This window comes from Lethenteron reissneri, chromosome 31 (assembly GCF_015708825.2).
Source record: "Lethenteron reissneri isolate LAM-NWPU_2019-01 chromosome 31, ASM1570882v1, whole genome shotgun sequence".
Classification (NCBI taxonomy): Eukaryota; Metazoa; Chordata; class Hyperoartia; order Petromyzontiformes; family Petromyzontidae; genus Lethenteron; species Lethenteron reissneri.
Genome location: NC_083809.1, coordinates 11,935,670 through 11,953,520, shown reverse-complemented (window position 1 = coordinate 11,953,520; position 17,851 = coordinate 11,935,670). Strand labels below are relative to the sequence as shown.

At 53.2% G+C, this 17,851-nt stretch overlaps 1 protein-coding gene across 1 annotated transcript in view; it reads left to right on the top strand.

Moving 5' to 3' along the window:
- Positions 1 to 15,786, top strand: part of LOC133349861 (RING finger protein 32-like) — a 28,539-nt gene extending 12,753 nt beyond the window's left edge. The window contains 6 exon segments of the mRNA XM_061563666.1: positions 1,338 to 1,370; positions 5,168 to 5,292; positions 6,459 to 6,567; positions 7,036 to 7,182; positions 14,888 to 15,347; positions 15,350 to 15,786. Coding sequence (XP_061419650.1) covers positions 1,338 to 1,370; positions 5,168 to 5,292; positions 6,459 to 6,567; positions 7,036 to 7,182; positions 14,888 to 15,347; positions 15,350 to 15,420 — 945 coding nt within the window. The 3' untranslated portion in view covers positions 15,421 to 15,786.
- Positions 15,787 to 17,851: the final 2,065 nt, after the last annotated feature.

Genomic DNA, 17,851 nt, shown 5'->3' with positions numbered 1-17,851 from the left:
CATGCATTATGATGATGAGTAGGATGATGGGTAGGACACGCATCATGATGATGGGTAAGATGATGGGTAGGACACGCATGTTGATGGGTAGGATGATGGGTAGGACACGCATTATGATGATGGGTAGGATGATGGGTAGGATGATGGGTAGGACACGCATTATGATAATGGGTAGGATGATGGGTAGGACACGCATCATGTTGATGGGTAGGATGATGGGTAGGATGATGGGTAGGATGATCGGTAGGATGATGGGTAGGACACACATCTTGAGGAGGGCTGCAGTCGTCCAAATGGAAGAACAAAAAAACCACACCGGCTGTGAACCCCCACATCTAGAAGCATCCATTGAGACGATGCAGCTGACATGGCCGCCATAAATGTCCAAATGACAAGACACTTTGTTGAGCTGCTGCCATTTGTGGTCGCCAGGTCGAATCAGTGGCCAGGTCGACTCGGTGGGCTCTGCCTGGTAGGATGCGTCTGGCTGAGTGTTGTACTTGTCTGGGTGATTTGTTTACCTTTCTTGTACTTCGCACTCCCATCGTGGTTTTGTTCCCGTTTGTTGTCGTCACGTTCTTACCCGGTGCCCCTGAATGGACATCTGTAAAAAAAAGAGCTTTATAGATCATCGGATTCCTCCTGCTGCAGTATAAATACTGATTCTGAACCTGGCGACGCGAGTTCGATTCCCGCTTGCGGTTCAACGCCAGCGGCAGAAGGAATCCGATGAGCTCTGAAGCTCTTTGTCACAGATGTCCAGCAGGGGCACGGGGTCAGCGAGTTCCAACAACAAACAGTACCAACAATCAATAGGCGTGCAAAGTGTAGAAAAGATAAAACTAATCGCTCAAAATAAATCTGTCAAATAGATCAGGTCTATAGCCACCACCACCACCCTGAATCGCGGTGAGTCGTTGGCCTAGGAGGCGCGTCAGAGTGGCGGTCAGTTAACCAACTTGCAACAACTCCATCAAAGCCCCTTGTGATGAAATAACACTTCGGCATTTGTGACTAATGTTATCCATAATAGAGGTTTTTTTTGGGTTAGATCGCGCGAATATAAATGTGTCATTGAACCCGCCACCACCCGACACGGACAATCAGTAAGGTTTGTCACGTATACAAAACGTCGCGTTTATTGCCACAAATGGGTAAAGCATATTCTTATTTATTTTCATTTTGATGCTGTCAAAAAGAAAAAGGTCCCATAGATAAAAAAACCCTTTCTGCCTTCGGGAGGGGAGTCTACTTGTGACGGCTTGGTGTGTGTGTGGTGAGCGTCTCATTTGCTGAACTCCTCACCCTCACCACCCTCACCACCCTCCTCACCCCAGGTGCTGCTGTCCTGCTCCCACGTCTTCCACCAGGTAAGGCAGCGGTCCTCATCGGGCAGCTGTGCTGCCCCTGCTGCCCCTCCTGCACGTGACTGCTGCCTGTAGTCCAGCGCTGCGTGGAGGTGGCGGCGGCGGCGGGGGTTGGCGGATCACGCGCAGATTCTTGCAAAACTCACTCTATTCCCACGGGTGGGCTGGGCGTCGTGAAGGAGCCATACCCCGGCTCGCCCAGGAGGAGACGGTACAGCAGAGCGAGGAATAATCTCCGTCTGTCGCGTCTGCGTGGGATAGAGCGTTGCTCCCTCGTGCGCGTGCGTTTTCTCCAGATGCTCTGATTCTGCTCCCACGTGTACAAACACTCGTCATTAATTGGCTGAAAACGTCGTAGACTACGCGCGCCTCTGTGTTTGCAGATTGCGCAGCGTTGTGAGCTGTAGTTAAATACACGCTGCTGCTATAACAACTCAATATTATTATCACCACGGTTACCCATGTGAAATGTGTTACCATGCCTCAGCTCCATTCACCACTGCTCAACGCACCACTCACCATCCCCGCCGCTCACTGCCCGCACAAACAACATCCCTCGTGCAAAAAGATAAATACAAAGTTCCCCCGTGTAGCCCCTAACGTACTGTTGGGGCAAGTGCTATTAGCTTGCGCTTATGAAGGCCGGGACGGTGCACGAAGGAGTGTGTGGCCACTACCGTGCCCGGCCGCCTTTGTCCACCCAGTGGTGATGTTTACACACCGCAGCAGGTACTCATTTGAGACTGAGTCGACCTAGGAGAGGCCCAGGACCGGTTCAGATCATCATCGCTAATGTTGGTGGCCGTAACCATGAATCGAACTCGGGTTTCCGGGTTTGTAGCGCAGTGTGCTAACTGCTGAGCCACGACTCCCCTCGCCCAACACGCGGACACCACCACCGCACCCAACGCATCTCTCCCTACCCATCACTACCACCACCGCACACCACGCATCTCACCCTACCCATCACTACCACCACCGCACACCACGCATCTCACCCTACCCATCACTACCACCACCGCACACCACGCATCTCACCCTACCCATCACTACCACCACCGCACACCACGCATCTCACCCTACCCATCACTACCACCACCGCACACCACGCATCTCACCCTACCCATCACTACCACCACCGCACACCACGCATCTCACCCTACCCATCACTACCACCACCGCCACCGCACACCACGCATCTCACCCTACCCATCACCACCGCCACCGCACACCACGCATCTCACCCTACCCATCACTACCACCACCGCCACCGCACACCACGCATCTCACCCTACCCATCACTACCACCACCGCCACCGCACACCACGCATCTCACCCTACCCATCACTACCACCACCACCACCGCACACCACGCATCTCACCCTACCCATCACTACCACCACCACCACCGCACACCACGCATCTCACCCTACCCATCACTACCACCACCACCACCGCACACCACGCATCTCACCCTACCCATCACTACCACCACCACCACCGCACACCACGCATCTCACCCTACCCATCACTACCACCACCGCCACCGCACACCACGCATCTCTCCCTACCCATCACTACCACCACCACCACCGCACCCAACGCATCTCTCCCTACCCATCACTACCACCACCGCCACCGCACACCACGCATCTCACCCTACCCATCACTACCACCACCGCCACCGCACACCACGCATCTCACCCTACCCATCACTACCACCACCACCCCCACCGCACACCACGCATCTCTCCCTACCCATCACTACCACCACCCCCACCGCACACCACGCATCTCTCCCTACCCATCGCCATAACCACCGCCACCGCACACCACGCATCTCTCCCTACCCATCACCACCACCACCGCCACCGCACACCACGCATCTCTCCCTACCCATCGCCACCACCACCCCCACCGCACACCACACATCTCTCCCTACCCATCACCACCACCACCGCCACCGCACACCACGCATCTCTCCCTACCCATCACTACCACCACCGCCACCGCACACCACGCATCTCTCCCTACCCATCGCCATCACCACCACCGCCGCACACCACGCATCTCTTCCTACCCATCGCCATCACCACCACCGCCGCACACCACGCATCTCTCCCTACCCATCGCCATCACCACCACCACCGCACACCACGCATCTCTCCCTACCCATCACTACCACCACCGCCACCGCACACCACGCATCTCTCCCTACCCATCGCCATCACCACCACCGCCGCACACCACGCATCTCTCCCTACCCATCGCCATCACCACCACCGCCGCACACCACGCATCTCTCCCTACCTATCGCCATCACCACCACCACCACCACCACCGCACACTCCATACGTATCTCACCCTACCCATCGCCATCACTACCACCATCGCACACCACGCATCTCTCCCTACCCATCGCCATCACTTCCACCACCACCGCACACTCCATACGGATCTCACCCCACTCTCCGGACCCTGACTTCCAACTCACAATGGCCGCACTATTTACTAGCGCGGCCGCCGAGTGTGATGATGCCGCGTGTGATGATGGTGTGTGATGATGACGTATGATGATGACGTGTGTGATGACACTGACTATCATGATGCTGTGTGTTGACACTGTGTGTGCCGATGCTGTGTGATGACACTGTGTGATGATACTGTTTGCGATAACGTATGTGATGATGACGTGTGTGATGATGTGTGTGATGATGACGTGGTGATGATGACGTGGTGATGATACTGAGTGTGGTGATGCTGTGTGTTGACGCAGTGTGTGATGCAGTCTAATAATGTTAATCATGTTACATATCCACCACAACCACACTGAGTCGCGGGAGGGTCCTCCCTGCTGCAAGATATTTTTTCAGCCATTTAATGACTAACTAATTATGAAACCGGAGCACCCACTTGCGGGATGGGGTAACACTCAGTACAGATGTAAACAGATGGTGATTAATCCATTTGCTCAACTGCCTTCTGGTGAGCCACCGATCCTAGCCGCTGGAGTGCTGGATTACAGGATGCGTGCATCGCCATCACCGCCCGGGCACATGTGGTGGTCCAGTCTAGTATTAGAGTCTAGTATTAGAGTCTAGTATTAGAGTCTAGTATTAAAGTCTAGTATTAGAGTATTAAAGTCTAGTATTAGAGTATTAGAGTCTAGAATTAAAGTCTAGTATTAGAGTATTAGAGTCTAGAATTAAAGTCGAGTATTAAAGTCTAGTATTAGAGTCTAGTATTAAAGTCTAGTATTAGAGTATTAAAGTCGAGTATTAGAGTATTTAAGTCTAGTATTAAAGTCTAGTATTAGAGTGTAGTATTAGAGTGTAGTATTAAAGTCTGATATTAAAGTCTAGTATTAGAGTGTAGTATTAAAGTCTGATATTAAAGTCTAGTATTAGAGTGTAGTATTAAAGTCTAATATTAAAGTCTGATATTAAAGTCTAGTATTAGAGTGTAGTATTAAAGTCTAATATTAAAGTCTAGTATTAGAGTGTAGTATTAAAGTCTAGTATTAAAGTCTAGTATTAGAGTGTAGTATTAGAGTGTAGTATTAGAGTCTAGTATTAGAGTGTAGTATTAAAGTCTAGTATTAGAGTGTAGTATTAAAGTCTAGTATTAAAGTTTAGTATTAGAGTGTAGTATTAACCAATGTGGCCTGATGGAATCGAACCGCCAACGTCCGCAACAAATGACAAACGCGCTACCACTGGTCGGCACCCCCCCCCCCCAGACACTCCACGTGAGTCACTCTCACCGCAGACCTCGCCCCCCCCCCCTCCCGTGCCCCCCAGGGATGTGTGGAGGCGCTGGAGCGAGTGGCGCGCTGCCGACGCTGCCCCGTGTGCCGCGTGTCTCCCTATGAGGCTCGCGTCGTGCACGAAGCCTCCCGCCTCTACCGCCACAAGTGTGCCACGCGGTGCGCTCAGCAATCACAGCCACAACCACCACAACCAACACAAACACCACAACCACCATAACCAACACAAACACCACAACCAACACAAACACCACAACCACCACAACCACCACACAGCAAACACAAACACCACAACCACCAAAACAACAACCACCACAACCACACAGCAAACACACAACAACACAGACGAACAATTCCTGCGACGTTAACAAAAATATCTGCTGATGCCGTCACATTGGTAGTGATGCACAAGCACAGCGCACAGCGAACCTCGGCACGCGCGGTGACGGCAATGGCCCCTCTTTTTCTTCTTCACGGCACTCGAACAAAGCTGGCTGAGTCTGGCGATCTCTGTCTCTCTCTAGGCCAGCTTAAGTCTCCCGTACATCACGTGACGCATGTGCGTGACCACTGCGTTTCTGTGTGTGACGACAGTTGCTAGTCAATACCAACAACAACACCAGCACCACCACCGACTTAATGATGTTGCTGATGATGCTGCTGCTACTCCTGCTGCTACTCACTGCTGTTCTGCCATTGATGATGATGCTCGTGATGATACGACTGCTGCTAGTGATGCTCATGATGCTCAGGATGACAATGATCATGGTATTGATACCTCCCCTGGTACTTCTCCTGACCCTTCTGATACTTCTACTACTACTGATGATGCTTCTGCTGCTGCCGAGTAGGCTGCAGGCGTGCTGGAGGGGGGTCTCTCATGATGTGTGTACTACTGCTGCTGCTGCTGCGTGTACTACTGCTGCTGGTACCGAGTAGGCTGCAGGCGTGGTGGAGGGGCGTCTCTGATGATGCGTGTACTACTGCTGCTGTTGCTACTGCTGCTGGTACCGAGTAGGCTGCAGGCGTGGTGGAGGGGCGTCTCTGATGATGTGTGTACTACTGCTGCTGTTGCTACTGCTGCTGGTACCGAGTAGGCTGCAGGCGTGGTGGAGGGGCGTCTCTGATGATGTGTGTACTACTGCTGCTGCTGTTGCTACTGCTGCTGGTACCGAGTAGGCTGCAGGCGTGGTGGAGGGGCGTCTCTGATGATGTGTGTACTACTGCTGCTGCTGTTGCTACTGCTGCTGGTACCGAGTAGGCTGCAGGCGTGGTGGAGGGGCGTCTCTGACGATGTGTGTGCTGATACTGCTGCTGCTGAGTAGGCTGCAGGCGTGGTGGAGGGGCGTCTCTGCCCGGGCGCGGTTCCGCCGCCTCCGCGAGTCTGTGCCGCCCCGCGACCCCGCGCTGCGCCGCCGCTTCTACGAGAACAAGGTGCCCTGCTGATGATGATGGTTATGCTGATGATGATGATGGTTACACTGCTGCTGCTGCTGCTGATGATGGTTATGCTGATGATGATGATGGTTACACTGCTGCTGATGATGATGATCATGGTCACGCTGCTGATGATGATGGTTACACTGATCCTGATGATGGTTATGCTGTTACTGATGATGATGGTTATACTGCTGCTGATGATGATTATGCTGCTGCTGCTGATGATGATTATGCTGCTACTGATGATGACGGTGATGATGATGTTGATAATAACCATTTATTTTTATATGGCGACTGTGTGACCCCGCGACCCCACGACCGTGTGACCCCACGACCGTGTGACCCCGCGATTGCGTGACCTCACGACCATGTAACCCCACGATCATGTGATCCTGTGACCATGTGATCCCACCACTTTGTGACCCCACGACCTGCGACCCTGTGACCCTGTGACCCCGCAAGCTGCTGGTGCTGGGCGAGCGTCTGGTTCGTGCGTGCGACTCTGGCGTGGACGCCTTCCTGCGGGAGATGGAGGTGGAGCGCGAGCGGCGAGCACAGCAGAGCGAGGGGGCGAGCGCCAGCTGGGACTGGGAGCGCATCGAGGCCACGGTGCTCACACAGAACTCCCCCTCACACACAAACACCGTCACACACACACAGTCACACACACACAGTCACACACACACAGTCACACACACACACAGTCACACACACACAGTCACACACACAGTCACACACACACACAGTCACACACACACAGTCACACACACACACACAGTCACACACAACAACAACAACAACCGCCATTCGCCACTAAGTGGCGGTGACGTCACCACGATGCTTGTGCCAGGCCAAGTGCACCTTGAGGCCACGTGAAGTGTCGAAAGCCCGCTGGCAGGAGGTCACGGGGCAGACCCAGCAGGTGCCACTGGTCGACTGACCGAGATGACCGAGATGACTGGCTGATGCACCACCTGTGCCCCCTACTGTGCCAACTTGCTGTGCTTTAGCCACCCGGCGCTCCGCTCGTTGTTGTGAGCGTCGCTCCTCCGCCCTCCGTTGTTGTTGGAGGGCGACTGCCTCCAACTGCCCAGTAGCTTCCTTCACGAGCCTCCTCCACTGAGGCCGATCTTGACACCGCTGGTACCAGTCATCGGCAAGTCCACTCAGCTCCACGTCCTCCTGTACCACATCACTCCATCTCTTCTCCAGCAAGTGCCGCGCCCGTCTAGCCCCCTCGATCCGGCCGAACAAAAGCTGTTTAGGCACGCGGTGGCTGGGCATGCGGGCTACATGACCCAGCCAACGCAGCCTTGCCTGCCGGAGGAGCTCACTGATGGGACCCCGCCCAGACCCTTCAAGGATCCGTGAGCTCCCCACACAATCCAGCCCGGCCAAACCCAGGATGGATCGTAGGCAGGCCAGCCCAAATGTTTCCAACCGGCGAAGATGCTCCACCAGGGGGGTCCACGTCTCGCAAGCGTAGAGAAGGGAGGGAATGACCGTGGCCGAGAAGACCTGAAGCTTCGTGCGGAGCGACAGACCAGGTAGCTTCCACACAGCGTTACGCAACCGATGAAAAGATATTGCCGCTCGACTGATTCGGAGTGAGACCTCTGCTGATAGACTGGAGCCGGTCATAAGCATACTGCCCAGGTATGGGAAACTCTCCACTCTCTCCACAACTGCCCCATCACCAATTGGGAGTTGTGGGGGTGGAGTGTCCGATGGTACAAAATACCCAGGCAGGTGCTTGGTTTTGGTGGGGCTGATGGTAAGGCCCCACCTCTTAGTGGCACGCTCCAGTCTCAGCAGCAGCGCCTCCAACTCCTCTTCTGAATGAGCAGCTATTACCAAATCATCGGCATACATAACGTGGTTGACCAATAGGGAGCCATCCCTTGATCGCACCCGGGCGTCGATCAGCCTCCCATTATATCTGTACCAAACGGAAATTCCCCCGGTACAGCTATTGAAGGCTTCACGAACTACGCGGTCAAAATAGATGTTAAATAATGTGGGAGCCAGAGGACATCCCTGTCGCACCCCAAGGTGTACAGAGAAAGGCTCCGACTCCCGGCCACGTAGTTTTACCCGGGCCCGCTCACCATCATGAAGGTCCTTAATGATCGTGAGCAGAGGGTCAGGGACTCCGAAAGCACGAAGAACAACCCAGAGTCCAGTCCTACTGATGGTATCATAGGCCTTGACCAGGTCAATAAAGCAGAGATGTAGGTCTTTTTGGAATTCCCTACACCTCTGCTGTAGCAGACGGACAGAAAATATGGCATCCGTGCAGGACCGCCCCCTCCTGAAACCGCACTGGGGCTCCGCAAGCCCCTCTCCAGCGTGCCTAGCAAGGCGATGTTGAATAATCCTTGCCAGGACCTTACCCGGCACACTGAGGAGTGAGATGCCCCTGTAGTTGCTACAGTCTGTGCGGTCCCCCCTCTTAAAGAGGGGGACCACCAGGGCACCCCTCCAGCCCCGCGGAACCCGCCCAGTGGCCCAGACCGCTGTTATGATGTCATATAGGGCAGTCCGTGCACAAACGCCACCCTCCCCCAGCATTTCGCTTGGGAGATCATCTCTGCCCGGTGCCTTCCCTGGTCTCAGACTCCGGATCGCCCTCAGTACTTCCTCAACAGCTGGAACCTCAGCCAGCCACTCACAGGGGGTGACCTCTTCCAACACACAAAGATCAAAGATCTTTGTGTGTTGGAAGAGGTCAGTACTTCCTCAACAGCTGGAACCTCAGCCAGCCACTCACAGGGGGTGACCTCTTCCAACACACACACACAGTCACACACACACACAGTCACACACACACAGTCACACACACACAGTCACACACACAGTCACACACACACAGTCACACACACACAGTCACACACACAGTCACACACACACAGTCACACACACCGTCACACATTCACACACCGTCACACATTCACACACCATCACACATTCACACACACACACCCTGTCACACACACACCCTGTCACACACACACCCTGTCACACACACACCCTGTCACACACACACCCTGTCACACACACCGTCACACACACACCCTGTCACACACACACCCTGTCACACACACACCCCCTCACACACACACCCTGTCACACACACAGTCACACACACCCTGTCACACACACACCCTGTCACACACAAACCCTGTCACACAGTACTCCCCCTCACACACACAGTCACACATTCACACAGTACTCCCCCTCACACACACACCCCGTCACAAACCCCCTCACACAAACACACCATCACACATCCCGTCACACCGTCACACTGTCACACACACCATCACACAATCATAGAGAAGGGAGGGAATGACCGTGGCCGAGAAGACCCGAAACTTTGCGTGGAGCGTGAGACCAGGTAGCTTCCACACAGCATTACAGAGCCTATGAAAAGATATACTGCTGCTCGACTGATTCGGAGTGAGACAGCTGCTGTCAAACTGTAGCCGATAATGAGCACACTGCCCAGGTATGGAAAACTCTCCACTCTCTCCACAGCTACCCCATCTGTCACACACACTGTCACACCGTCACATAAACCATCACACACAGTCACACCATCACACAGTCACACCGTCACACACACAGTTACACACAGAGCACACTGTCACACCCAATGAATACCTGCTAATACCAATACCTAAGTGACGGTGATGTCACCACAGCGCCTGTGCCAGGCCAGGTGCACTTTGAGGCCACGTGAAGTGTTGAAGGCTAACAGGAAGTCACGGCACAGGCCCAGGTGCCATGGGTTGGCTGACTGAGATGACCAGTAGATGTACCAGCTGTACCCCCTACTGTGCCAACTCGCTGCCGTTTAGCCACCCGGCACTCCCATCGTTATTGTGAGCGTCGCTCCTCTACCCTCCGATGTTGTTGGAGGGCAGCCTCCAACTGCCCAGTAGCGTCCTTCACGAGCTTCCGCCACAGAGGCCGATCTCGACACTGCTGGTACCAGTCATCAGTTCATGTTTCTCCAGCCCGTGCTATGCCCATTTTGCCCCTCTCTCCAGCCAAACAGAAGCTGCTTGGGCATGTGGTGGGCTACATGGCCCAGCCAATGCAGACTTGCCTGCTGGAGAGCACATCAATGGGACTGTGTCCAGATCTTTCAAGGATCTGTGAGCTCCTCACACAATCCAGTCTGGTTAAACCCAGGATAGATCGTAGGCAGGCCAACCTGAATCTTTTAAACCGGTGCAGATGCTCATTTAAAGGGCTCCACGTTATTAGAGGAGGGCATAAATGTGGCCAGGTAGCTTCCACACAGCGTTACGCAGCTGATAAAAAGTTAATGCTGCTTGATTTATTTGGAGTGAGACTTCCGCTATCAAACTGGAGCTCATTATGTATGTATGGTGAACTTGTTTCGCACCGTACGGAGCCAGCTTTGCTAATCGGAGGTGCGGAAATCACACCGCCCAGATACGGAAACTTCTCCACTCTGTCCCCAACTGCTCCATCACTCGTGGCGAGTGGCGGGGGTGGAGTGTTTGATGACACCAAATACTCAGACACGTGCTTTGATTTCTGTTTTGATAGTCATGCCCCATCTCTTAGTGGCATGCTCCAGGTTCAACAATTGCATCTCCAACTCCTTCTCAGAGTAAGCAGCAATTACCAGATCATACGCATACATTACAAATTTGACCAATATGGAGCCATCCCTCGACTGCACTTGGGCATCGATCAGCCTGCCATTGTATCTGTACTGGATAGAAACTCCACTGGTACAGCCAGGAAAAGGTTCTAGAAATAAGTGGTCAAAAGAAGATGTTAAATAGTGGTTGGGCCAGAGGACATCCCTGTCTACACCCACATGGGAACCAAAAATGCTCCGACTCCTTGCCACACAGCTTTACCTGGGCCTGCTTACCTTGATGAAGGTCTTTAATGATTGTTAGCAGACGGTCAGGGACTCTCAAAGCACGAACAACAGCTCAGAGCCCTGGCCTATTAATTGGAATCATAGGCCTTGACCAGGTCAGTAATACAAAGATGTTACTTCCTGTTAAAATCCCCGACACCTCTGCTGTAACAGACGGACCGAGAAAATAGGTGTCCGTGCAGAACCGCCCCAGTCTGAAATCACAAAACTCTCCTCAGTGCGCCTGGCAATGCGACGTTGAATAACCATCGCCAGGACCTGTTGCGGCCTCACAGAGGAGGGAGATACCCCGGTAGTCTCAGGATCTGGATCACTCTTTGTATCTCCTCTGCAGATGGCACAGTCCACCACGCATAGGGACTGTAGCCCCAGCAGGTTCACAAACCTTCCTTGCCCCATGATGATGTTTGATCTGAGCGGTTTCCCCTCTCCCAAAACCTCAACACAAACGCTCAGCAAACCTACAAACTTGTTCCTGGGGTCAGAGATCAGGTAATTGTTCTTTCCCTTCAGGATGGTTATAGATGTGCTGCTGAGAGATACTGTATTTTTTTATTGAATCAAAGAGTGATTTGTGATCGCGTGCTACATGCACACACAACTACAACCACCGTCGTTCACCACTAAGTGGCGGTGACTTCACCATGGGGCTTGTGCCATACTCTGTGCATTTGGAGGCCACGTGAAGTGTCGAAGGCCCGCTGGAAGGAGGTCATGTAACAGACCCAGGTACCATGCGTTGATTGATTGAGATGCCTGGCAGGTGCACCACCTGTGCTCCTCCCTGTGCTAACTTTTAGCGTTTTAGTTCTGCTCATTGTTGTGAGCGTCGCTCATCTGCCCTCCGTTGTTGGTGGAGGGCGGCTGCCTCAAACTGCCCAGCAGCGTCCTTCACGAAGACAAAGACCTCCCGTGTAGCCTTTAACAGACTTTTGGGGCAAGTGCTGCTAGCGAGTTGCACCTATGAAGGCCAGCACAGCACATGAGGGGGTGGGTGGCCAGTACCAGGCCCCACCACCTTTGTCTCCCTAGTGGCGAAATTTCCATACCACACTAGGTACTAATTTGAGGCTGAGTCGACCTAGGGGAGGCCCAGGACCGGCTCAGCTAATCGCCACTGGTGTTGGCCGTGAGCAGGAATCGAACTCGTGTCGTCAGGTGTGGAGCACAGTAACACGCACGAAGACAGTGACAAAATGTAATAACTTTGTACCCATCCCATAAACAGCTTGGTTTAACATTTCAGCAGCATTAGTTCAACACAAAACTCTCGTGTCTTCATCAGACGAGTCGGGCTGTGTGCTCGATCCAAGGAAGACTTCAACCAATGTGTCACAAAAACTCCTCACCTCTGTGTGGAGTTGAGACGTGAAGTAGGCGAATTGTACCTGCTTAGTTATCTCGTTACATCATTCTCCACAGCGATGCTGCGGATTATTGAGTATTTCGCATAACACCGTGCACCACCCGCAGCGCGCGGCACGGGGAGGGGAGTAGAGTGGACGGTGGGGGGATGAGGGAGGGGGCAGATAAAGAATGCGTGGGGAGTGATAGGGAAGCATACTCTTCAACCCATACTGTTTACCCAGATTCTGTACAGGAAAATTTAGTTTTCAGGTCCATACGGCGTACAGCCGTTTCAATATGGGCAACATGCCTATTTGTTTCTCCCTTGTAATGGGAGTTTGTAGGTTGAACGTTGAGATTTATAAGGGCACGGGGTGATCATTAAGGTCTGAATGTGTCTGTAATAAGGTAGGGCACTGATAAGGGATTAGCAGGTATGGGGAATGGATGGGAAAAGAGCGGAGGAAGGGGAGCGCAGGGTGTCGGGAGAGGGGGGGGGCGAGGAGGATGCTGCTGCATCAGGGACTCGACGCTGCTGCCGGCCGAGGGGGGAGTGGAGTCTGTTTTTCACAGGGGCCAGTGGGAGGGAGACGGGTTCCCTTGGGGTGGCCACACGGGAGTCACGTGGTGCACGGGCGGCTTGAGCTGATTCGCACACAGATGAAGGCACGGGCATGGCTCGGTTTACGCCCAGGATGCCTTCCTGAAAACCAGAACGTAAAGAGAAAGTACTTGAATTGAAGCAAGGAGATGGGATGGTGGATCGTAGCGTGGTGCGGTACCTAAACAGAAGATGCTCAGTAACCCATTGCGCATTTGTACCGTACGACCATCGCTGTGAAAAGTGCACGTTATTGATATATTAAAATGTATTATACTATACGTGGTTATTATTTTATAATATATAAAAAATTCCACTTGTATAAACATAGTCGCCAGAATACGGTATGTGGGAAAGCCAGGCTGGGACGGTGACGCGCGAGCGCCACCTGGCGTGTGTGGACGTCGCGTGCAGCGTCAACACAGCCGGTGAGACTCGGCTCGACAGAGGGCTGCTGCTGCTGTCTCTGGTGTAGACCAGTTTCAAAGACAATGCCATATATTATCCATTTAACACGTGGGCTTTCGCGACAAATATCCATAATACAGGTTTTTTTGGGTCAGATCGCGTAAATATAAATGTGTCGTTAAACCCGCCACCACCCAACACAGCCAATTAGAAAGGTTTTGTGACGTACACAGAACGTGCCAATTCGTCACTAGTACTGCACACCGGTGTGTTAGAGAGCAAAGCCACACCATTTACAATCCGAGTACTATGTTTCGCCAGTAATTACATCTGGCTTCATCAGGCGACAGTCAGATTTGTGGCTGTCGCCTGACAGCCACAAGATGAATGGATATTCAGACGACACAATCCGTAAAGCAATCACCCCAACCGTTGGGAAAGAACCATCTGAGGACCCAATCAAAACCCATAACCTTGCCATACATAGCAGGAGTCACCAAAATCATGAGCAAACACAAAATCCAGGTTCGATTTAACACAGTACATAAAATTCGTGATCTCATCCCATCTGTGAAGGATGTGATCCCTGACATGCAATACCCCGGCGTCTCCAAACTAAGCTGTGTCTGCGGCAGTAGTTACATTGGGGAAACTAAGCGACATGTCTCGGACCGTGTTCGTGAACATAAGGCAGATCTGAAACACGGTAGGACCAATACCTCGGCCGTGGCTGATCATTATTTTAATGCGGTGGGCTCACACGAAATAGATTTATCCAATACGAAGGTACTTTGCAAACCAACTGGCTATCAACAAGATTCGTTCATGAAGCCATCCAGATATATAGACACAATTTCAACCGAGAAGATGGGTATAAACTGAGCAATCATTAGAAGGACGTTATTAACCAGTTTAAGTCAAAACTGGCTGTGATGTTTCCACTCCGTCTTCGACGCCGCTCTCCGATCTCACATTAACACACCAGCTGGCAAGCACGTGGCCCTCACTCTTCCATTCCTCGCCTCTCTCAGGCACTGGCGCGGGACCCACGCCTCTGCCCCATCTGCCTCACCTCGCTGTGGACGCCGGCGCAGGAGGCTCCGGCTGGTGCCCGGCCTCTCCGGCAGCATGGCGGTGTCGGGGCCACCAAGGGGAGGGGCCGGGGGAGCGCAGCTCCCCAAAGAGGGGGGGCGGCGGTCACGGAGAGACGGGAACAGAAGCCGGGGACGCGGAGAGGGGCGGCGAGGGCCGCTGCGGCCCCGATCCCGGCGTGCCCCCCGGCGTGCCCCCCGGCGCGCCCCCCGGCGCTGACCCCAGCGGGAGCGCCCCCGGTGCTCCTGTCGTGTGCCCACGTGTACCACGACGCGTGCCTCGAGGCGCTGGAGGGGTTCTCTGTGGGAGTCCTGCGCCTCTGCCCTTTGTGCCGCGCTCCCTACAGCAAGAGGCTCCTGCGGGACCCCCGTGAAGGGAGGCAGGGGGGGTTGCTACCACGGGACCCCCCCCCCTCGATGATGCAGTGACCACACTCATCCCGCATCAAATCATGCAATCAGTGGCAGAGTGAGCGGCTCGCAGGTAGCAGCCGCTAAGGCTGTGAGTTTAAATCTGTTCGGGGGCATAGGGGGGGGGGCGTTTGACTCGGTCCAACTGCACCCAGGAGGTCACGCTCGTCCACCCAGGGGGGTCATCCTCGTCCACCCAGGGGGAGAGAGCCTCAAGTCGTCCCGCCTGGCGATCCACATCCACCCATGCTCATCTTCATGCTCATCTTCCAGATAATCATCATCTCCATCATCAGCATCACAATCTTGATTTATCCTGGAAGATTTCCGATGCGTTTGAAGATCTTTTTTCACAGATGTCCAATAGGGGTTCGCGGGTCAGCGAGAAAAAGTAATTAAGTCGCTAAAAATAAATTAATATGTTCGTTCGTTTCTCAATCCGCTTGTCATGGTGAGGGTCGTGGTGGCAGCGTGTTGAGTAGTCGCGGTCCACACCTCCCTCTCCCTGGCGACAGACTCCAGCTGTTCCGTGGGGAATTCCCAGGCCAGCAGAGCGACATAGTCCCGCCAGCGTGTCCTGGGCCCATTCTCAACACCAAATGCAAGCTTGGGACAAGGCAGCACACCAACAACAGTCCCTCAATTTCATTGCACGTTAAACTTGAACTAACGGTGCACGGGTGAGATTCAACATTACAAATCACATTTGCAAGCGTGGCTGTATCGGTATCATTAATCCATCACCGTAGAGTTGACATCATTCGGCTCAATCCAACAACATCGGCATCGCTTTAGCGTCATCATCATCTCAACCGGATCATAATTATAATCAGGAGCAAGTCATCGGGGTATGATGGCAGTACAGCAAGTGGGTACATTTCCATCTACACAGAGATGACCCCCACTTCACACTTGGGAGGTTTCTCTGGGCGCTCCGGTTCCCTCCCAGCTGCATAAACCCTCGTCCACGGAGCTGGCCAAACATGCCAGCACAGGGCCCCAGAGCTTGGGCAATTGTTGGTAGCGTCAGTCCGGATCCGCCTTCCTCCTCACTTGTCGTGTCCCACGCCTCCGAACCATTCTCTCTCTCAAAGTGAACCAATACTGTGCACGCTAGTTTCTAAATTACTATCAAGATCGACTCAGCCTCATCATCGTCGTCGTTATCATCACCGTCTCTCCAGGGTGGGTAAAGTGAGCACCACCACGAGAGGCTGAATCGCTCGGTGAAGAGAAGTCAACGTTGGCTGGTGTCGCGTTCATTAGACCTTGACTCGGCCTCGCCAAAGTAATGTGGATCTTGTTCCACTGGCTCAGGACCGCTCAGTATATGTAAGTCTGTGGGCCTCGATGTAAGTTTATGAGTGTCTTATGTAAGTCTATGGGTCTCGATGTGAGTCTAAGTCTTATGGCCAACACCAGTGACAATTATTTGAATCGGTCCTGGGCCTCCCCTAGGTCGACTCAGCCTAAAATGAGTACTTGGTGCGGTGTGTAAACATCGCCACTGGGGAGACAAAGGCGGTCAGGCGTGGTGCTGGCCACCCAAGCCCTCATGTACCGTGCCGGCCTTCATCGTTACTCGCTAACAGTATTTGACCATACAGTCTGCTAAGGCTATCCAGGGATCTTTGTATTGTGTGTCTATGCAAGTCTGCGGGTGTTTGTTAATAGACTATTTCCAGGTGAAATGCGGCAACGCCTCGACATCCGCCAGGGTGCAATTCCTGAAAATCTGCGCGAAAGTAGAATTGGCGAACGTTGGTGCGATGTTTATGTCTGGGGAGAGGGGTGGGGGGTTGAGGCCCGCGTCCGACTGAACATACGGGAGAAAATGAAAATGTTTGGTAGCATTAATCCTGCCTTGTACACATAAATATAACATCCATACACTTATTTAAAGTGTGCATAATACTAATTAGTAATATGACAAAACACATCAATAAAGTACAGTGTGAATCTAGAAATAGTTTTTTACCGATGTTAATTCTGGGGGCGTGATGATGATTCTACTCTGGCGGTCATCGTCACCTTTTGCCCCACACTTACCCAGATCGCCCTCTCGTGTGTCTCTTCGTTACCCCTTGCCCCACACTTACCCAGATCGCCCTCTCGTGTGTCTCTTTGTTACCCCTAGCCCCACACTTACCCAGATCGCCCTCTCGTGTGTCTCTTTGTTACCCCTTACCCCCACACTTACCCAGATCGCCCTATCGTGGGTGTCTTCGTTACCCCTTGCCCCACACTTACCCAGATCGCCCTCTCGTGTGTCTCTTTGTTACCCCTAGCCCCACACTTACCCAGATCGCCATCTCGTGTGTCTCTTCGTTACCCCTTGCCCCCACACCCAGATCTCCCTCTCGTGTGCCTCTTCGTTACCCCTTGCCCCACACTTACCCAGATCTCCCTCTCGTGTGTCTCTTTGTTACCCCTAGCCCCACACTTACCCAGATCGCCATCTCGTGTGTCTCTTCGTTACCCCTTGCTTCACAC